Genomic DNA, 23001 nt, shown 5'->3' on the forward strand with positions numbered 1-23001 from the left:
AGATAAGAAGCAGATATAGTTACATGGTGCGTTAGAGAACGTCACATGTTGTGGAGAAAAGAAAATCTGAGGAGGGTAGGGATATCGGAAGTGTAGGGTGTGGGTGAAGGTTCCAGCATTGAATAGGATGACCTAAGGGGGGTGAGGGGAGTTAACCAAGCTGCTGTCTGGGAAGAGAGGATTTGGGGCAGAAGGAATGACTTGAAGCAAATATTGTGGGTGCATGCCCTGTATTGTGGGCGCATGCCTGAGGCGGAGTGAATGGGGTAGTTGTAGGAGAGAGGAAGTCTGAGAGGTAAGTCCTGGGCCAGGTGTTGCCCTCTACTGCTAAAGTGTGGAAAGCTGCTGAGGGGAAGTCCATGGGGCATCTGAATGGAAATGTCCACTGGGCAGTTGGGTGTGTATGGCTGGAGTTAGGGAGAGAGGTCTTGGCTGAAGATAAGACATTTAGGGGTCAGAGGCACATACAGCCGTGGGACTGGATGAAGTCACTCGGAAGTGAGTGTAGATGGAGAAAAGCAGTCCAAGAATCGCATGCTGGAAGACTCCCAGATGCCTTCAAAGAAGCCGACATTAACAATCAGACAAGTCCCAGTCATGGGCCATTTTATGGGGTGGGGGGTGGGGACTGTTCTAGATTAGAGGAGACCAACTTTTCTTGGTTTGAAATTTTTCAAAATGAAAAGTGTGTGAGGGAAAAAGAAGTAGGAATTTAAAATATATTTTGCTGCCAAAGAATACTTAGCCTCAGGGGGGAAAAAACCAACTACTAAAGTTTCAGATCCTCTGATTTTCCTCCAGGCAGCAAGATTTTTATTTCTTTCTGGATTCAAGAGAGCATCTTTTCAAGGAGGATAAGAGTGGGGGGTGACGGGAAGTATCGGTTATCTACTGCGTGCCAGGCCTGCATTACGCTCAGTGCTTTCACATACACTGCAGGTGTTATTACCTCTTTCTGGACCTTTCTATTCCCAGCTTGTCCCCTTGGCAAATTCTTTCTCATCTTTCACATTTCAGGCAACTCCCCCTCCCTCTCTGCAGCCTCCCCCAACTCACAGCGCTGTGCTCCTGCTGCCCTTACTGGGCAGCCATTTTCTCATAATGTAATTTCTTGTTTGCGTATCTGTGTCTTGCGCAAATGAATTAGATGCGGGTAGGAAATCTGTGTCTCTATCTCCAATGGCCAGCAAAGAGTCCTGCACACTGAGGGCACTGAGTAAATAAGGGCTGAGTTGACTAATAGTTCTTGTAATCATCGCTCTTCAAGGTAGTTATTATTATCCTCACTTTACCAGTTGGTTATTTGAGGCTCAGAGAAAGTCACTCGCCCAGGTTTTTTCGTCTTGTTTTGTTTGTTTTAAGGTTAATTGGCAGGGGCAGGTTTAGCCACTGTACCCCACTGCTTTAAAAACCCAGCTCCAAAACAGCACTGGTGATATGTGGGACTTCGCTATCCAGACAGTGCTCAGGCATTCCAGTATTCTTGTCTGAAGTCTAGATTTCTGATTTTCCTGGCCCTTACGAAATTACATGTGACCGTAATGTAGAGGACAAATTGAAAGTTTAAATGTGTTTCCTATAGGAAGCTATAACAGATACCAGCTTAGAGATATGTTGCTTCTGAATCATTTAAAAGTCTTAAACTTGTGATTTAGAAGCATTAGCTGAGAGAACAGGCAAATCTATAGGGACCGAAAGTAGGTCAGTGGTTGCCTAGAGCTAATGAGGGTATAGGGGTGGCTGCTAATCAGTGTGAGGGTATTTTTTTTGAGGGTGGTGGCAGAATGTTCTAATATTAGATTGTGGTAATGGCTGCATAACTGAATATACTAAAAACCATTGACTTGTATACTTTAAATGGGTGGGTTCTTTAGTATGTTAATTATATCTCAGTAAAGCTGGGAAGAGGAAATGGTTGGTCATCAGATTTTCCAGCATTCTTTCAGAACACAAATAAATTCAGCATGATATATAGTTGGGTCCTTGTCCCCATTGTCTTCACTCGTAAAGGAAAACTCTGCCCCAGCATGGCTAGGTAGTTTGGGGGCGGGGGGTTACGTGTGCCCTTTTGGTTGTGTCATTCCAATGAGACTGTCAGTGAGTGTCCCCTAGTTCCAAGCCTCCTTCCTTCGTGTGGACGACGATGAACATGCTCACACTGTCTTTGCTGACGTATGGCTGAGCCTCGCCGTGAGGGGAGGCCATCAGGGAGCCACTGGCCGCCAGCAGGGGCTCACAGACTCTCCCAGGCTGCCCTGCTGGCTTGTGGGCAAGGAGCCTTGCTCTCACAGCAGGGACAGAGTGAGGCCTGGTTTCCCAGAGCAGAAGGGCAGTCAAACAGTTCAGTAGTTCACCCTTCACATCTTTACTTGATCACATTAGTTCTGTTTTAATTCCCTAAAACCATCTATGCATGGCAGGGTGGTCCAGCTTCGTTTCAGCAGACCCTCAGCTCCCAGTTGGTGAACGGACACACCTTTTTCCAACCCCTTGGCCATGGCGCACAGTCATACGCTCACATTGTGACCCACATGCTCTGAAGGGATCCCAGAGTGCAAAGCAACCAGGTTCATTTAAGGTTTGTCCATCACCCAGCAGTGGGATTGGGTGGCAGGAACCTCAAAGAATAACCTACATCTCTGAATGAAAAAGCTGCTTTAGCAGCCCTGGCTGGCAGATTAAGGAAGGAGACGCTACTTGCCGTTTTTTCTTGCCTTAGAGAGGGAGGGTGGGAATTCTGTTTGGTGGTCAGTGATGCAATGGGTAAAAATCTTCCATTTATTAAAGAGAAACTATGTTGTGGTTACACAGATTGCCCAGCTGTGGTTAGCATCTATGAAAACCATTTCCTGCGTGAAATAAAAAGAAAGTTTTTTGCTTTCTCTACAAACTATGTGGGAACAGATATTTCTGCTTTATTGAAATCCGTTGCATTGCCTTAGCAAAGTGACATTGTGGGCTCAGGCTTTAAAAAACTGCCTTCTTTTGATCACCCTTGTGCAGATAATTGCTTCCCGTGGGCTCTTTACATTCTGGGTTGTGACGGATACCGTGACAAGGGTAAACTGCTGGTGCAGGCGATAGTGTGCCCGGACATTTGGGGTGGGGGAGCTGCCCCAGGGAGGGAGGCAGGTAGAAGTCTGAGTCTCAAATTGCCCATTGAGTGAGCAGGATTCTGGCTTCTAAAAGGCAGAAGATACCCTCGCAGCTAAGTGAGCGAGCTACATGGCAGATGCTGTCATGAGAGGGATTTGGAGGCAGGCCCCAGCAGGAGCGCCAAGTGCTGAAAATGACCTTTCTTACCACGCAGCCTCCTTAATGAAAAGACCGTAAAACACACTCCTCTCCAGGCAGAACCTTGAGGTGTCAGGAATCACAGCTGTGTCCAACGTCTGTGTCCTTCTCATTTGGAATTTAGCATGCTTATTTAGTTGCAGTGAGAAGTTTGGGAGGGAGGGGAAGTAATTTTGCAAAATGTATGCTAGCCAACTCATGCGTTTCATATAAAGCCATGTGGTTTATGTGCTTACCCATTCCTAGGAAGGAGCACAGGCATGTCCCATTCTCAGCGAGGTCTCTGTGATGTCAGACTAAAGGAATAGTTTTGGTCTGCCCGAGGACACCCCCACATCCTGAAACTTGGACCTGATCTCAACCTGGGCGGTGCCCAAGAATTTAACATTTATTTTATATTGACATCCTCAGATATTTTCATGAAGTGATAAGAGACCTGCCTGGAAGAAAAAGAAAGCTTGAACGTCAAAGAAAAAGTAGAAATGTGACGTTTGAGAAAGCATGCCAACTCCCTAATCAGCAATTAGCCAAACAACTCATAATTGCAGCCCACTTATCTTCTGTGCCCTCTCAGGTCCGCTAGTCTGGGAGATGTGCTGTCTGCCCACCCGCGCTTTCCTGATGGGAGTGTTTGGGGTGAATGTGGCTCCTTCCCCCAGCCCAGGCAGGTAGGCTGCAGGCCCGCCCTGGCTTAGCACTGGCTTGGCACTGCCTCAGAAAGACAGCAGAGCTCACCTTTAGAAAGGTCATTGACTTGCTAGTTGCCACGTCCCGATTCAGCCTCATCTTTTCTTTGCCTCTGTGGCTGGGACTGTTTAAGAGCCCATATGGAACCGGTATCTGGAAAACAAGCTGTGCCCTCCTCAGTTGAGCTCCCAGGGTTCTGCATAAAGAAAAATGTCATTATGGGCTTTGTTAGAAGCTGTATTTAATAATTCCTTTAAAATTCTGTCTCAGAAATGTAAATGGCCTGTTGGCCAATAAATTATTCTCCCAGCTGTGCCTGATTATATAAATTAAAGCAACAACAGTTTGCACCTCAGGGGGAAAGCATCCCGCCCCGCCCCCAGACACACACCATCCTCCTTCCCAGTAAACTAAACATTTCCTCCTTGGACAGCCCCCAGCCCTCTGCACTACCCAGCTGATATAAAACAGAGGCCCTCCCCTGCCTTGCCATGATCCTCCACCATGGGAATGGCACCAGGAAGGAAATTGCTGGGGCAGGGGCGGGAAGGGATGTGGCATTATCTCTTTCCCAGGGAAGGAGATGAAACCACATGAGAATGGGACAAAAGAGAAGGAAAATTTACAAGTGTCATTTTCTAGAGGTCTGGTGGACTGGCCAGAAGGGTTTTCCTTTGCCACTGACTTCCATGATACTTAATCCTCACACGGGAATGCTTCTGGGTTGGCCAGAGACCTCTGTTCTCACCATCGGCCTCTTCAGTCTAGGACTCTGCTGATCATCCATAAGTCTTGACCTTTTCTCTAGTTACTGCTCTTACACTTTTTAGAGACTTTCTTATAGTCTGAGTTTTATCATCCGTTTGGTATTTTCTGAATATTTGTCCTTCAAATAGGATCCTTAGACACAGTCAGGGTAGTATAGAGTGGGGCACTAGAAATAAGCACCCAAAACTTCCTGAGAGTATTATCCTACATGCCGCACATTAATTACAAATTAATTCAGAGAGGAGGCTGTACCCCCTCACTGGACCACACTTGGCGTCTTCAGTCCTGGGATGACCTGGCACGACGTGCCTGTCTCCAAGTGACGGTGGAGTCAGAAGTACCCAGCTTCATCCGTGTGATGTACTTGGTGTAGGAAAGACAAACCCTAAGCCAGCAATATTATATAATAAAACCATCCTGGACTAAAAAAATCAGCAATGATGTCAATGACAAAAAAAAAAAAAGCAAACAGGCAAAACAAAAGGTAGGAGAACATGCTGGATTAAAAGATTAAAGGAGACAAAGGAAACTTTAAACGTGGAACAAAGGGTATGTTTCATAGATGTGTATAAAGATGTAGAACAGCTGAAATCAAGTCAGACAAACAAGTACAATTCATTCTTGGGTTGGCATGTGAGCAATAAAGCTTAGTAGCAAATCATTTTCTATTTGTGGAAAAACTGTGAGGCTGCTGCTGTTTGCCAGCTTTTATTTTACCTTTCACTGATAGATGCCTTTTTTTTTTTTTCTTGCTGGCACTGTATCAATGTCAGTAACAGATTTAAGAGCACTAACAGTTTTTCAGGCCACGGATTGTTAACGATTATTTGGAACTTCTTGCGTTACTTCTGGTTTTCCGGTGGACCCAATGTCCCATACAATACTATCAGTACAAGGTTGGGGAGTGAGTGGGATTTGAACTCTCCCTCATGTACTGCTCACTTCCAGTCCATTCCTTAAGTGGTCTGGTCTTGGGCTTTGAAAGATTGCTTAAAGATTTACCCAGGTGTAGAGTAAAATTGGCCCAGGGATTGGGCAACAATTGGGGCTTCTCATTTTTATGGGTTTCAGCTAAATCCAAAGAAGACCAGAACAGTGGTTCTAAGCAGACAGTTCTCACTAAGGAGTTATCATCATAAACTTTCTTCCCATACTCAGGAAGTACCATGCCAGTTCCAGATCCTTGTATGGCTCTGGAAAATAGCCAAATACAAGATACAAAAAAGTCCACTCCTGCCTTGTAAACAGATGACAAATACTAAGGAAACTGCATATCTCTAACAAACTGTGTTCCAAATAATTTGCATTTTAGTGGTTATGCACGTAATGAGATGGAAGGCATAGGCTTGAGCCAGGCTCTGTAAGTTGAAGTTCTAAACAAAGATCAGTAGTGCTTCCCAGCACATGTGTTGACCCCATCCTTGCTGGTCCAGTTTTGAAGCTTCCTTTTCTGGCCTGTCAGTGAAAGTGTAGTGTTGAATGTTTTTGTTACGAGAAAAAATTGGGTAAGCCTATTGTCAGGTCATGGGGATTTAGTTCATTAAACATGTCGCAATCACGCACCGTGGCAAGGCTTTGTGCCACACTGCAGTTGGGTCATGAATGAATAAGACCTGGGCCTGTGTACACTGAGCTCCAGGACAACGGGGAAGATGGGAATACCTGCCCCCAAACTAGCAATGATAGAGACTGGAGTGTGGAAGGTATCCCCAAAGGTTATCTGTCCCTATCCCGGGCATCAGGAACACGGAGAAGACCAACTGGGCCTCAGAAGCACTGAGTACTAGTCCCAAGTCTCCCACTGTGCAGTGGGGCAGATTTCTTAACCTTTTTGGAATCCTTCTTGGATTCTCTAAAATGAGAGTTAAACTGCCTCTCAACTGCTCCCTCTTGGTGTCCTCATAATATGTGGTTACATTTCACGAGTGTAATTATTTCATCTCTTAGATTTTCTCGAAGATCATGCCTTGTGTTGTGTCTCCAGTTCCCAGCACAATGTCTGGTGTACAGTAATTTCTCAGTGACCTCTGTTGGAAGAGTACAATGATTGAATGACCCTGAATGTATTCCCAAACCTAAAACTCTCTTCTGTGGGACGGCTGGGTACTTGAGCTCATTTTGCAGACAGTGGGGAGAGATGTTCCCACTTTCCCTTTTCAACCAGGTGTGTCCTGTCATCCTTTCTAGTTCCACTTAAGAAATCATTTTTCCAGCTCCTTTCCAGTACCTCTTACAGAACAACAGCAGGACCCAGAGCCTCCCTGAGGGCGGCCCAGTGGAGGAGTGCTTTTGCTGCAGTCATCGGGAGAGCTTGGGTGCGTGCTCCTGGGGCCGGGGCCAAGCAGACAAGTGACTGCAGTATCTTTATGACAGACTCAGCGGGATAGAGTTTATCACTTAGTTGCAGTTCGTTTTATTGGGCTTACATTTCTGGAGCTAAAGAGAAAAAATAAATTCTAGCAAATTATCGTTGTAAACTTTGAATTCAAAGAGGAAAAGGACGACTGTCATTTTGCCTTTTTTGCTCCTTTTACTTTTTTGAGTTTCTGAATGTTTTTGTGTAGGGTCGTGGTGTCTGGTGGTGGGAGAGGTCATGGGGCTAGGTGGGAAGGAAACCGAAGATAACAGTGGATTGACAGGTAACCAACTGGACAGAAAACAGAAGAAAGAAAAGCTTGGTAAGAGTCCCTTATCACCAGTATGCCTACTGCACTTAGCCACGCGCTCTTACGGCAGGGAAGCCCACAGGTCAGAGCGAAGGCCATGGTCCTTGGACAGGATTGAACTTACAGCAGTGAGGTCAATCAAGTAGCAGGACATTCAGGAGGAGGTTTTTGAAATGTCATTGTTACATTGAAAACATCTTGGCAGCAATACCCCGGACATGTCTGAGTATGGCATTCTGGATGTAATCTGTGAATGAGCAAGTGTATGGTGCATTTCTTTGAACTTTGACTTGCAAAAGGTAGATGAAGAGTCTGTTGAATGAAAAACCCTGGCCTTCTGTGACACAGCTCACCGCACATTAGAAGCAAGACCTACAAATCCACAGCTAGGGGCAGGAGTGGTCTGTCAAAGCCAATTTTCTGGTAGTACCTTGCCCCTTTATGGATCAGAATCCAGAACCAAGAGAAATCAGTGGTGCCTGGAACTAACTGCATTGAGGTCTCCAGGGGAATTCTGACCTCCCCTGTCCACGGCTTTGTAGTCGACACAGCTGCCAAACGCCCACGGGAAACCAGAGCGGATTGGCCCCCTCCCGCCTGGCCACAGTGCTTCGAGAGGGAGGTGCGCCGCTGCAGCGCCCTCTGCAGCGTCCTTTCACAGCACAGGGAGCAGCGGTCCCTGCCCTGAAGCTGACTCTTGCTTGCCTGCTCGGCTTTCCTGAGAGCTTGAGTGATGGACCTCAACAGCAGAAATAGGGCCAAGTTCCTGGGAAATCTGCCTTCCTGAAAGCTGGGGTGGAATGGCGTCAGGGTTGTGCCTCTAAAGCCATGTGAGCGTGAGAGAGAGAGTGTGAGGGCTCGAAGGCCTGCAGGGACCCCGAGTGCAGGGCCCCGGGGGGAAGTGCCCGTCTCTCGGTTACCGTGAGCCTCTGTGTGTGCTCTGGCTGCTGCTATAAATGTGGCATTCACTTTGATATAGCTTCAAATAAAAGACAGGTACTTTTGTTTTCAAGGCTATCAAATTAGGAAATTATAAACCATGTTAATGATCCAGTGAAAGAGACCTAGCTTTCCCCTAAAGCATAATTAGCACAGGTGACATTTTGCTGATGTTTAATGGTGAACAAGGCAAAGAAGGATTATCATTTTTTTTGCTTTACTGGAAGCCTTTTCATTGCTGTGCAGCAAAAAAACATTTTCTCATAGGTGTCTCAAAGTGATTTGTGGAAAAGGTGTTACAGTCTGGGAATAACATCAGAGCTGCGGGCTAAGGGGCTTAGGTGATGCCCAGAGTCTGTGGTGCTGCCCAGATACAGCGTGAAACCCTGGGTTGTAGCAAGCTGATTGGTGATTACAAGTGGAAATTGCTACACTTAGAATTCCCCGATTTACAAGTGTTCTGAACACTTTTTATTTCACAAAGATCTGATTCTCTCCCACTGATTGGCACTGTGATCTGGGTAGTATTGTTGGGTTTATCAGGTGCCCACTATTTGCAGAACTATATCCATGCTCTCTAGAGAGATTTGGAGCATCCGCAGAGAGAGCATGCACAAGGAAAATCATGTTTCTCCTAAATGTCTCAGTTAGACTCCTCTCAAAGCAGAACTTCTTATGAGGCTTCGAATGCAGGTAGGTTACTTGGGAAGCCATCCCAGGAAGCAGGAGTGAAGCAGTGGGAAGAGTGAGACAGAGAAGCAGAAAAGCCAGTACAACATTGGCCCTGACTGGTGTGGCTCAGTGGGTTGGGCATCATCCTACAAACTGAAAGGTTGCAGGTTCGGTTCCAGGTTGGGGCACATGCCTGGGTTTCGGACTAGGTCCCCATTTGGGATAGGTAACCAATCGATGTTACCCTCCCTTTCTTTCTCCTTCCTCTCTCTCCGAAAATAAATGAATAGAATCTTTTTTTAAAAAAAGCCAACACAAGATTGCATGTCCAAGGCCATGAGAGCCCAATGCCATCAGAACTTCTGAGAAGCATTCAGATTACCTCCCCGAATTGCCTTTTGTGAGGACAGGAGGCTGGGCCATTTGGCCACAAGCTCCTGCCCTCATGAGGGGGGCCCCAAGGGCGTGAACTCCACCACATATCCAGACGGAGCTGCTGACATGTAGGTAGGGTAAAGGAGGCCCTGTGGCCAGAAACGGAAAGCCTCCAGGTGTGTACTTCTGGGGGAATGTTGTCGACAGTGACTCGGGACTTGCTCAGAATTGCCTGGGGCAGGGGTCAACTGAAATTAGAGTCTTCTAGCATCTGCTGTGGAAAGGGTTCATGCTATACTAGGAAAAGAACTAGGGTGCAATGGAAACACCACCAGGAAGTAGCAAATCCAGAGCTCGAGGGAAGGGTCTGGAAGGCTTCCTGGAGGGAGTGGTTTCTAAGCTGAGACAGGATCAGATGAATGGCAGGGAGGCAGGCAGAGGTGAGGTGCAGATTCAGGGTTGCGTAGTTGGGGCATAGATTGTAAAGGTAGGTGTGGCAAGAGATGATCGGGAAGAATTTTGCAAGTTGAGGAGTTTATACTCATAAGAGCAATAGAAGCCCAGGAAGAGACATATAAGTAAGCATGATAAGGCTTGTGTTTTAGAAAATTCACTCTAATGACAGCATGTAGAATAAATGCCAGGAGGGAGCAGTTGGAGAGATGGGTGAGGAGGCTGCCAAATTACCCAGGTGAGAGAATTTCACAGTGAGAACCAGGGCAGTGGCGTTGAGGCAAGAAGTAAAAGACTTGACATACTGTTTCTAAGTCCCCATTCATGCTGTGCTCCTGGGAAAATATAGTGTGTGCCTGGCTGGTGCAGCTCGGTGGATTGAGTGCTGGCCTGCAAACCGAAAATACAGCGTGTGTGTGTGTGTGTGTGTGTGTGTGTGTGTGTGTGTGTGTGTTGATGGAGAGATTGTTGTAGGAAAGAATTTTTAGAAGATCTGAATTAAAAGCTCATAAAGAACTGTTTGGAAAATTCTTACTCAAATTGGGAAGTAAAATAGCTGTCAGAAAATACTTCAAGTGAGCCCTCACCTCAAAGGCGAGACAGCACAGTGCGCTGCACTGGGAGTCAGGAGGACCTTGCTTCCTTCTGGATCTGCTTTTTCTATTGGTTCGACCTTTGCTCTGTCAGTAACCTCGTCGGACTTTGTTTATTTGTCCACCTCGAGAAAACTATTGTCATTGAGCCTTCAGGATGAGGATGCCTGCTCGGCCTGTCCTGAGTTGATTGTAAGCTAACAGCATGTCGTGGGGCATGACCACAGCAGGGAAGCTAACAGACTCTCCGTCAAGACGAACACAGTGCGAGTGGGGAGGGAGCTATTGCAGCCCCAGGAGTCTTGCGTGCAGTGGGGACACCGGCCTGTCAGCTCACTCCAGGGCAGAGGTGGTGACCAACTCTGTGCTGCAGGGCGGTGGGGTTTCAGGATGGTTAGTGCCACCCTAAGTCATCTCGACACATCCTCCTCCAACTCTGAGACACAGGCCACAGTGAGACTAAAATAAGAGCATGTCCATGAAGGCACTTGGAGAATCAGCATTCCAGGCAAGTGAAAGGTGCTGATGTTATCAGTGGGCCTTGTGATGTTAGCTCGTAGAGATTTTTAAATGTTTTAACTCCTGCATATCCCAGGAAAGCAGAAAATAACTTCAGTTTCATGCATGCTGGTATATAATTTTGTCTTAGTTTCATAAAGAGACAGAAAGCCATATTCCTTCCCATGATACCCCCTTCTTACTAACTAGCTGCATTCTGTTATTCTTATTTTATCTCATACATTTAACATTGACTGGAACCATTTGACCTGCCAAGACTTGACCCTGGGCATATGGGGTTTCTCCCACAGACCACGAGAGCAACACCAACAAATAGAACGCAGGCTGTACATTCCCTGCTCTCAGGGTAGGGAATGTTCTCCACCTTCTGGGAAAAACCAGGGCCCTGACTCAGAGGAGCTGCAAGGATACTGATCTCAGAATGCCTTCAAGATACTGTGACTTCCTGATCATCAGTGTTGGGATCTGGTTCTCTTTCTCTTAAAAGAACTCCCTGGGGCTTTAGTGCACAAGTGACGACAGTGGTTCCATATGGCTGACATTTACTGCGTCTTTACTCTGTGCCAGGTGCTGCTTAAGCACTTTACAAATAAGACACTCTACAGCCCCTGAGTACATGGTTCACTTTGCGGACTAGGAAACCAAGGCTGATGTGGTTAAATAACTAGCCTAAAGTCAGAGCTGGAATATGAACCAAGGCATGTAATTCAAAGGCTGTGTCTAAATCACACTGTGCTTCTCCCTCTTTGCAAGCAGAGACCTGTCAGAGCATGCCGAGGTGCTTGGGATTTTCTGTCCCCAGGTCTTTAAAGCAGTCAGAGACGGTAAGCAGGAAAAAGACATTAGAATTCTGGTCTATGTCACATGTTCTCCACCCCAGACGGTAAGTACTCTAGGTATGAACACGTCCCATTAAGGTAAATAGCTTAAATCTAGGGAGCCCCGTGCCTATCAGAAAAAGCATTAATCAAGAGGTTATCATTTCCACATGCCACATGTTTCATGTTTTTGCTTTCCCTAGATTAAAAAGATCAAGTGGCATGAGCAGCCTTTTGGGAAAAATTGGAGCCAAGAAGCAGAAGATGAGCACCCTAGAGAAGTCCAAACTGGACTGGGAGAGCTTCAAGGAGGAAGAGGGCATTGGCGAAGAACTAGCCATCCACAATCGAGGGAAGGAAGGGTGAGAATGAATAGATCCTATTCCTCTGAAAAATCCTCAGAACTCTGAAACAGTTTATTGCAGACAGGCCACCCAGTTTAAATGACAAATGTGAGTACTTCGGTGTGTCAGTAAAGCTCTGTTCTAATGTGGGGCTGGTCCTGGCAGTGAGAAACATGCTAGGGGGACAGGAAGGGAGGGGCGTGTGAGCAACACTTCCCTCGGGGACAGTCACGTCTGCCGAGCCGAATTTGCTGAATTACAGCGCCTGTGAACTGTAAGTCACCTTGTTTATTCACGTGGTCAGAGGTGGCTCACTGTATCAGTCTTGGCCTGACCTGGATTGTTTGGCCTTCCGAGAAGCCAGACTAGCCCAGTGCTTCAAAAGCAGCCAACAGAGTGCTCAGATGTCTCCTTACTGTGGGATTTACTTTTACCCATGTCATTGACCCAGGGTGGGGCGTCACCCTTGGCCATCACTTGCACCCCCTTCCTCTTCACTTTGGAATACAAAGAGGATGTCCATAAACTGTGTATCTGTGAATACCAGGAGAGAAACAGTGTTCAGTGAGTGCCTGGGAACCTTAGAAGGACCTTAGAAACAAAGTTACTACAGAAGTGGGTCCATGGTTCAGGGTCAACCCTTTCCATCCCTAATCGTGAAAGGAAATGTCGTGTGATGCATCAGAGAGCCCTGGGTGCTGCCCATCACCCTCCCCTCAGCAGCAGGGCTCTCCCTGCCGCACACGGGACATCTCTGAGGCTCAGCTGCTTCACCAGTGAAACTGGGGTGATGATACCACCCTCAGTGGTTGTAAGGATCTCATGAAATCATACTTACAATAAAAACAGGTGAGGGATTTATTTGGATGGTCATATATCTTATTTTATTTTTTAATTGATTTTTTAGAGAGGGGGGAAGAGAAAGAAAAAAACACTGATTTGTTGTTTCACTTATTTATGCATTCATTGGTTGATTCTTGTATGTGCCCTGCCTGGGGATTGAACCTATGTCCTTGGTGTATCAGGATGACACTCTAACCAACTGAGCTACCTGGCTAGGACTTGGGGTATCATATATTTTAAATTAGGCTTCAAGATTATTTGAGTGAACTTGTAAGCTGATCAGTATGTGTAAAATATTTTTTACTGACTTTATGAGCTTCTTTACCTACCAGACTTCTAAGTCAGTCTGTCAAACATAGAATGCCACAGGACAGAGGCGGAAGTGCCCGAGCCCTCGGGGGAGGCCCGGGGCAGGGTGCAGGCAGGAGGCAGTGTTATCTGCAGCAGGCCTCGGACATCTGCCCTGAACTCCCCACTCTGACTCAGCTCCAGGAACTCACAGCTGCCTCCTCTTCTCCACAGTTGCCTAGTGACCCAGGGCAGCAGGGGAGCTGCCAGTGTGAACTACACTCTTATTTCTCTGAGTATTGATTATATGGGTTGGACAATATGTTCATTCTGCTTGAGTTCATATATATCTTATAAAAAATAAGAAGTGGTGCTGTTAAAGATAAGGGAGAGTTCATAAAACATAGACTGAAAGAGAAAACAAGACTAAAGACATCTGTACCCTGTCCGGGTAGCTCAGTTGGTTGGTGTTGTCCCGATACGCCACAGTTTCGGGTTCGATCCCTGGTCAGGGCACGTACAAGAATCAACCAATGAATGCATGAATAAATGGAACAAGAAATCAGTGTATCTGTCTTTGTCTTTCTCTTTCTTTCTCTTTCCCTCCTTCTTGCCCTCTCTCCCTTTCTCTAAATCAATTTTTAGAATAGTTAAAAAGATGTCTGCCCCATGAGGAAGACTTTTCAGGCAGTGGAAATCAAGTAACTGGGTTAGGGAACAGCCAGTTCTGTGCGGCTTGAAGGTGCTCTGCTCGTCCCTCCTTTTCCGAGACTCTTCTCCTGGCCAGATGATTTCCTCGGGTCTGATCGCGTGTTTCTGAGGCAGATCTATGACTTTCTTGCTTTGCCTTTGGCTGTTTTCACCTGCCCTGCCCAGCGTCCACTGCCACACCACTCACCTGCCTCTCCTAGCTGCTGCAGGCAGATCAAAGGGCCCAGCCCCTTGTCCAGGGACCAGAGCTGTGGTTCTCATGTCGGCCAAGCACGAGAATCCTCTGGGGATTTTTCCAAAGTTCAGGGAATAAGGTCACCTCTATACAGAGCTGCTAAATCAGTAGTCATAGTTATCTGTATTTTTAAAATCGCTCCATAGGTGCTTCTGATGCACAACCTGAGCTTAGAATCACTAGGCCACAGCATCAAAATTCTAGAGATGAAGAACTAACGGAGCGGAAGTGCTCTTTCCTGAACAGCGGAGGGAGAGAGGTCACATTTGGTAACATCTCAAAAAAAAGCTACCTGTGAGTAGTGATTGGCCTCTGCCCTATTTATTATGAGACTGTGACCTTTGTACAAGCACCACATTTAAATCGATCTCATGTACAAGAATTCAGGCCATGACCGGTGATAAAAATATTCCTGTTATGCAATTCTGACTAACAGAAGATTGGATTGAGTTTAAAAGATTATCGTGCTGTTTGTGTGTTGATGGTAATTCCAGTTTAGTAAATGCTAGCATGTCTTTCCCCTTGTAAAGATTTGATGGAATTTGAAGCTAGATTGGTTATTATTTCCAATTTTTTAAAGGGCAATTTTGCCATCTGAAAATACTCACACCAAGGGACAAGGCACCTCGAGAAAGAGCAGGCGCAGGATCAGATCTGAAAAGAATTTTCAGGCAACAGAAACATCAGATAGAGATGTTCACTTTAACAAGTGGCCCAGCAGATTTGAAAAAGACACAAACAGAATTTCTAGAAATGAAAAATATAATGACCATAATTGAAAACTAAATGGATAGATTTAATAATAGTTGGGCCAGCTGAAAAGAGAATCCATGAACTGGAAAACAGTCAGGAGAAATTATCCAAAATGTAGTTCAGAGAGACGGAAGGACAAAGAATACGGAAGGGAAGTTAAGCAACTTGGAGGACAGAGTGGGAAAAGACGAAAGACGCCTCTTTATAGATTTCTTTAAAACCCAAAGAGTCCCAGGATAAATAAAGTAGAAATCCAAACTTAGAGCAGAGTGAAACTGCAGAAAACCAAAGACAGAGAAAAACCTTAAAAGCAGCCAGAAAAAAGGAGACTTCTTTGAAAGGAGAGGCGTCAGACTGACAGATGGCTTCTCATCGGCCGCAGTACAAGCCAGAGACACTGGAGTGATGTGTTCGGAGAGCAAAAATAAACAACTACCACCTAGACTTACACATGTAGGTAAAGATTAGAGTGAAGGAAAACATGGATATTTTCAGAATGGTGAAACTGAGAGATTGCCCCAGCAGACAAAGAAGCATATATTTGCTGAATTTAAATGAGCACTAATTATATAAAACTATAATGTTAATGTCTTGTACATTGTTAAGGTATTTTCTTAAAGCAAGATAGTATTAAAACACCTGGCTACAAATACATAAAAGCTGGAAGGGGGTAAGCGGAGGTTAGTTTTCCAGAGATCTTGTATCATCCAGGAGGAGGGTAAAAGTGGTGATTAAGTGTGCATATTGAAATGTCTAGAATAGAAATAATGTATAAATTCCAAAATAATGGAGGGAGAATAATGAAATGATTTGTGAAAGTAGACACAAAAAGAGAATTCAAGAAACCAAACAGGCAGGACAAGTAATATGCACAAAATAACATGGTAGTTTTTCAACTAAATTTATCAGACTTTTCATTAACTGTCAATAAATTAAATGCTCCAGTTAAAAGACAGATTGACACATTGAATTAAAAAACAGAAAACAACTAGTTTTCTGTTGACCAAATGTCAACGTTGGCCAAATGTTGACCAAAAAAAATGTTGACCAAAAAAAAAGGGGAGAAAAGATAAACGAATCAGACACTAACTAAAAGAAAGCTGATGAAGCCATATTAATATTAGACTTTAGCAGAAAATAGACTTTAGATAAAATAGACTTTTAGATAAAATAGACTTTAAGGCAGAAAAAAACACCAGAAATAAAGAGAGTAGTCACCACATAATAAAAATCTTTAATTTATCTGGGAGATATAACAATTTAAGTTCAAATATACCATTTGGCATTATCAGTACAGTTATTCCCTATGATTTAGCAATTTCACTCCTAGCCGTGTTCCCCACAGAAACTCAGTTATATATTCCCCAAAAGACACATGTGAAAATGTAAGTAACAGTACTTTTCACAACACCCCCAAACTGGAAACAGCTCAAATGTCTGTGAGTTGTATGACAAAGTGTGATATGTTCACACACAAGGATACTCTTCAGCAACGAAAATGAACATGAACAAATTTTAATAACATAACACAAAGAGTATATGATTTCATTTCTATGAAGGACAAAAACCAGTGTGTCCATTACAGTCTGTGAAAGAAGCGAGTCAGAAAAGAATATACACAGTATAGGTCTGTTTATGTCAAGTTCAGAATGAGCACCACTAGACCGTAATGTCGAGGGGACAGAAACTTGAAAGGAGAGCGAGGAAGTGTGGGCGGGGCGCACCCGGCGGGGCTGGGAGTTGGGGTGGGACTCCGCAGGGGCCCCCTCGGGGCTGGCAGCATCCTGGTGTGTTCCTGCCCGCCCTTCAGGAACGCTTGCCACAGCGGTGGCAAACACAGTGTGGGGGCGTCTCCTCCCACTCTCCCTGGCTGACCTCCTTCCCTTCCCTGAGTTCTTAGACTTGGGAAGTCCCAGGGCTGAGCCCTTGTCACTCTCTCTCCCCTGACGGAGCGCACTCGGTCCCTGGAGCAGGCACCGTTTCCCTGCCTTTCCCTGTCGGTGACTCCCAGACCCCCACTCCACCTGTTGAGTTGACATCTCCACGTCCGTCCGAAACACACATCGAGGTTAACATCCAAAACCGCATACTGCTTTCTTCCCCCTCTGACTTCTCCAAAGAATGGCACCATCACCTTCCACACAACTGTTAAAGAAAAACCTAGGAGTCATCCTGGATTTCCTCTCTGTCCACTCGTATCCTGACAGTCCAACAGACAGTCGTGTCCTGAACCATTGCGGCCCCTCCCTGTTTGTCCAGCCCCACTGCCAGCGCTCCAGCACGGGCTTCAGACGTGCGCTGTCTCCCGGCCTCCACGTCTGCCCCCTCTCCCTCAGTCTCCTCCACAGAGCAGCCAAGTGATTATTTTAAAAAATACAAACAAACCACTTTTCCCGCTCTTCCCTCCTGAAATCAGTGTTCAGCTCCTTACCCTGCTTTCCAGGCCCTCCTGAGCTGTCCCCTGTGCACCCCCGCTCCTCCAGACCCCTCCGCGGTGGGCTCCACTCAGATGCCACTCTCCAGCGCGGTCCCACCCACCCCAGGGACCCTCAGTCCCTTCACACTTAGTGGTTTCCTGAATAGCAAGTACCCCAGGGTGAGGTCTGGTTCACCACTCTGTCCCCAGCGCCCACAAAAGCCCTGCCCAGAGCAGGTGCTGAGCTGCTGCGCTGTCTCTGCGCTCGTCCCTCTGGCTCGCAGACAGCCACGGCTTGGGTTTTGGAGACCCGTGGGACTAGAGTTGGCCACTCAGAAAAGAAGGGCAGGGTATGTCCCGATGATGTCTCCAAGCAGGCCTCATTTTTGGTTAGCAAAACTGGTTAAAATGCCTCCACCAAAGATGCCTTTCCCCTGAGACCAGGCTCCCAGGGCTGGGTCCAGCATGTCAGGACTGCTGTTAGCAGTCCACACTCAAAGCATCTAGCATTGCTTCCCTCTCACCTGTGGGCGACCCCACAGGTTCCCCCGCAGCACGGGCCCTCAGTAGCCCAGCCCTCCCGCACTGCGGAGGCGGAGGCCCGCCAGGCCCGCGTGGGGAAGGGAGGGATGCATAGAGAGGGACAGGTGTACAGGCGTGGTTGGGGCTGCCGCCTGGCAATCAAATTGAAGGTCGTGGAGCTCGATGACCGGGTGTGTTTGTGATTTGGAGAGGCCCAAAGGAGAGACCGGAGAAAATAATTTTCTTTGTCCAAAGCATCTGTCTCCATGACCCCCAAGAGCCACTCTTTCAGGACCAGCCCAGCATGGAAGTGAGGTGGGAGGAGAACAGTGGAGAAGAAACTTAATTAAAATTGCCACCCTTTTACTCTGGCCCTCAAGATGTTTGCAGGTCCCAGCTGTCTTGTAGGGGAGGACATAGGCCTGTGCAGTTTCGGGCAAATTGCTTCTTTTAGTTGCATTTCTCAGAAAAATAAAAAAGTGCCTATCTTATGACTTGTACCCCAGAGCTTTACTCTGGCCTGGGGGCGCCCCTGCTGCCCGTGGTTTCCTGGTGCTGGCACTGACGTCGCTCCCCTTCCTGCCGCGCTCGTAGCCGACTGACAACACAGCCCTGGCGCATCCCCAGTCCTGTCCCTGCTTCAGGTGTCCCTGCCCCAGCTGTGCTCCTTCCCCTCCTGACCAGTGGGCAGGAGGCCTCGTGCGGGCAGGTGACGGAGTTTTGGGAGGTGTGGCCACCCTTTCGTCTGTGGTGTGGGCTTCCAGAAGCAGGTGCTGACATGTGTCCCGGAAGCATTTTCTACCCTTCTCGTGCCCTCTTCTCCCTTTTCTCCTTCCCTCCTCATTGGCCTGGATCTCAAGAAAATTGGTGGCAGGGAAGTAATTTGGGTTGAAAGATCAAAAAGATGTCAGTGCCTGTTGGGTGTAACCTGGTTCTGAAAGGAAAAGCTAGAAAATCCCTTAGGTTTTGATGCTATTAGCATATTTTATTAATGAAAGTGAATTGCTGCTGCCTCTGAAATGGGCCACAGAATGCAGCAGTAGTGGGGGGTGGGTGACACCCCCACCCCGGGCTCCCAGTGGAGTGGGTCCAATCGGCCTCGGTCCCCAGGAGTGCTGGGTACAGGCCAGAGAGGCACCATTACTCTTGTCAGCTGGCGGTTCTGTTCTGGGGCTGTGACCTGCTTAAGCTGCCTGGAAACTTCCTGAGGCTTGGTTTAATCAGGCCTTCACTCAGGCCACCTTGGAGGAGGGGCTTTCCCCACGAGCCCCTCCTCTTTGTGGAGCATTCGATCCCTTGGGCCCTGCCCAGCCGCCCCGGCTGAGGCTTTATAGTGATCAGTGCCGTCAGAAATGGGAAGCAAGAACCCCTCCGTGCTCACAGCTATTTGGGGTTTTATTGTTTACAAAGAAGTTGTCACGGTTTCATTATATCGTCAGAGGGATACTGTAATTTTTGTTCTGTTTATAGAGAAGAAAAATAAGGCACAGAAAATTAAGCATCTTGTCCAAAGTCACACAAATAGTAAATGTCGAAGCCGTCCTCATCCTTGGCATCTTTTCTCTCTCTCCGTGGGGGGGGGAGCCCACGTCCAATAGACATGCTGTTCCCGGTCAGCTCTTGGCAGTAAACCAGAGCCATCGCAAGGGTCCCATTAGCAGCTGCAGATGGCTGTGAGTGGGGAAATGAAGTCACCAAGCCTGTCTCGATGGCCTTTGTCTGGAGTGCCCTTGAGAATTCAGTTGCGTTCTGCACATGGGCCCCCCTTTGCTGCCTGAGGCCGTCCCCAAACCTGAACTCTGGCTGCATCTGCCTCTTTAGCACCCAGCCCGGCTTCGCTCTTGATGGTTGCAAGGTCCGCACAGCCATCGGGGACCTTCAGGGCCTTTGTTCACGCTCGGTGTGCATCCTAACTGAAGTGTCACTCTCTCTTCTTTAAAGGAAACCCAAAACAAGACCACCCATGCTCAAACTTTATATTTTTTTTGCTTACTATGACCCACTCTCAGACAGGTAGCCCTGGGTAATGGCTCTCTTGAAACATGCCCTAAGATTCTCTAGAGCCGCGGGTCACCCTTATTTTCTGTTGGAACTTCGAGGGGCAGTTAGCACACTAAATGCTGGTCCCCATCGTGGTCTTCACCCAGGGCCCGTGGGCTGGGGGGAGAAGCCATGGTGGCCGTGGTGTGACAAAGCCTGTCAGTCCCTGCTAGAGAGTCCTGGGTCCCTTCGTGACAGATGGAAGGGGACTTACTCCATCATGTGTCTACCTCCCTGTCAGTCTGCCCTGTTTCTCTCCATCAGAAAGGGGTCCAGCCCTGGCTGGTTGGCTCAGTTGGAGCGTCCGCACACCTAAGGATCACAAGGTCAAGTTCCAATCAGGGCACATACCTGGGTTGTGGGTTCAGACCCCGGTCAGGACGCGTGCAGGAGACAACTGTTCGGTGTTTCTCACTTCAGTGTTTCTCTCCCCAGCCCTTCCTCTTTCTCTAAAATCAGTAACAGATCCTCGAGTGAAGATCTTTGAAAGGGGGGTGGGGTGCAGTATCTATGGCTTCCCTGTCCACCAGAGAATCTGAAACTCAAATGTACCGGACATCCTGTATGTCACTTGCGACACCTGACAGCCTGACCCTGAGGGCCTGTGTCAAACCTAGGGGCAGACCCTGCCTTGTGTGTTTAGCCACTCTGGCCTCCGGTTGGCAGTTCTAACCCAGCCCCTAGTCCCTCAGCCCAGACCCTGTGGTGGCTACTTATCACTGATAAAACTCCTCTGGAGAGCTGACTGCTTTCTTGGATCGATCGTCCTCACAACCCTGGCAGAAGCCAGGTTCCCCAAATAATGGTGGCAGCATTCATTGCTGTTTTATTGAGCACTTACTCTGTGCTAGCTAAGTTAGCAAGGTTATGTGGCTTACTCAGAGTCAAACAGCCAGCAAGTGGCCGAGTCAGGATTCAGATTTAGAGCCTCCACGCCATAAGACAGAGGGCAGTTTGTCTGGAAAGCAACAGGACAAACTGCACTTCACAGGGTGCTGGGAGAGGGGGAGCGAGGCCCTGAACTCAGCAAAGGAACGCGGTCCTAAACCTGGTCAGGTTCTCACCATAAACGTAATGACCTTGTAATGACAGACAATGCACTTTTTCCACAGTGCAACAAAAGAAAAGTTGGTGCGGAGATTCAATTAATATGTCCCACTTTCAATGGCAGTTTCACTTTTAGCAGATTAATTAGCAGCAGAGATCCCCTCCCTTGGGCAAATCACCACATACTTTATGGAGAGAAGGAGCATTAGGAACATGCAGCTGGGTCTGCCAGCCTGCCTCAGCCCTGGGCTTCCTTCCCATCCCGCCTGGGAGCACCCAGGGAAGCCTTCCTTGCACGCTGAACCTGGCCTCAGAGCAGGAGCGGAACACCGCCCTTGTAAGGGGCCCCTGTATGTGGACTGTGGGCAGCAGAGGCTCTTGATCCCGTTCCTTTAGAGGAAGTCAGGGAAAGTCCTCTTCTGTCATCCTCCAAGCAGCCTGGCCCCAGCTGGGCAGAGGTGCGTGGAGAGGAGGGAGGGTGAGGAGGAGGAGGAGAGCGCAGGAGGCAGTTAAATCCTCTCCGAGGTGAGCACGTCACGCACCTCTTCACTGCCCCCTCACTGCAGCCCTGTGAGGTCGTCTTCACCGCCCCGTTTCTTCCACGTTCGGACAACCTTTTTGACATTTCGGAGTATGTATACAGGGCGCATGGCTTCCTCTCTCACCAGCTCAGCACACCACTAAGGCCAGGACGTGTGGCAGTATTGTCTCACTCTTGAGGAAAGTGAGTCTCAGACACATTCGGTCCTTGACCAGTGTGCAGGCGAGTGGGCTCTGAACCTGTGCTCGGCCCAGCCCTCAATTGTCACTCCCTAAAGCCCTGTGACAAAATTGTAACACTTCCTGCCACTAAGCCCTCATGTATTGTCCATTTGATAAGTTGTTGTGTTCTTTTTTCATTTTATTTTCATTCACATCTGAACCAGAAACATCCTTGTTTAGAATGTGAGGGCCATGTTAGGAGAGTCGTGGGTGGTCATTCTGGGCTCCAGCTGTGGTCATCTCTTCACGTGTGCTGTGACCCGGTGGTCCCGCTGCCCAGGTGGGCCTGTTCACACCTGGGGGGTCGGGCCGCGCAGCAGGGACACGTGCTCTCACTGGACTCTGCTGACGGCCGTCTTTCATTTCCTTCCAGGTACATTGAACGGAAAGCGTTTCTAGACCGAGTGGATCACAGGCAGTTTGAAATTGAGCGAGATCTCAGGCTGAGCAAAATGAAACCCTGACGTTGTGGGGCGTCGGTCGCAGCTTATCCCTGTCTACAATGTGAGCTTCTGTGCGTCTGTGAGGTGTCTCCACTGCTGCTCCTCCGCTGTCGCCAGCAAGGCCTTTTTTCTACATTGAATTCTGTCTTTGTATCTTCGTCTCACGTAGTTTCATTCACTTGACTGTTAAAAGTTTGTCCTTAAAAAATAAAAATAAAAAAATAAAAGTTGGCCTTGACCAGTGTGGCTCCGTGGGTTGAGCGTCGTTCTGCACAGTGAGGGGTCACCTGTTTGATTTCCGGTCAGGGCGCGTGCCTGGGTGGCGTGTTCAGTCCCTGGTTGGGGCATATTCGAGAGACAGCCAGTCAATGTTTCTCTCCCTGTCTTTCTATCTCTTCCCCTCTCTCTAAAAATAAATAATTTTTAAAAAAAAACAGTTTAAAAATAGAAGTTGGCCCTAGAAGAGGCTGCTGGAGATAATACCGCTTGCCTTCCCTTCATTCTGCTGCGAAGCCCACCAGGCCCCGCCAGTACCCTCCAGGCCTGTGCAGGCTGGCCACGGGGCGGCTGTGGGTTCCGGGCCAGGGGCTCTTTCTGAGGTCAGCCTAGTGTTAGTGGAACACCAGGACCCTGGGCAATCTTGTTCTTGGTTCCATCCCTGCCTTTCTCCCGATCCCTTGCCCTCCTGCGTGGGATTCCCGTTAGTGGCACAAAGTAAGACTGAAGGTAAGGAATTTTTTTTACCTTCACTCTTTTTTCCTCTTCCCAAAGTTCAAGTTGACTTCAGATGTGCTCCTACCTCAATAATTCTGT

The 23001-nt window shown here is 47.6% G+C and overlaps 1 protein-coding gene across 2 annotated transcripts in view; it reads left to right on the plus strand.

Moving 5' to 3' along the window:
* CFDP1 (craniofacial development protein 1) overlaps window positions 1-22415 on the plus strand; it is a 107298-nt gene extending 84883 nt beyond the window's left edge. For both annotated transcript variants that reach the window (XM_045818835.1, XM_045818836.1), the window contains 2 exons: window positions 11988-12146; window positions 22119-22415. In XM_045818835.1, the coding sequence (XP_045674791.1) occupies window positions 11988-12146; window positions 22119-22209 (250 nt within the window). In that variant the 3' untranslated portion in view covers window positions 22210-22415. The remainder of the gene's footprint in view (window positions 1-11987; window positions 12147-22118) is intronic.
* The last annotated feature ends 586 nt before the right edge of the window (window positions 22416-23001 follow it).

This window comes from Phyllostomus hastatus, unplaced genomic scaffold (assembly GCF_019186645.2).
Source record: "Phyllostomus hastatus isolate PE091 unplaced genomic scaffold, TTU_PhHast_1.1 phas_scaffold_345, whole genome shotgun sequence".
In the NCBI taxonomy this organism is placed as follows: Eukaryota; Metazoa; Chordata; class Mammalia; order Chiroptera; family Phyllostomidae; genus Phyllostomus; species Phyllostomus hastatus.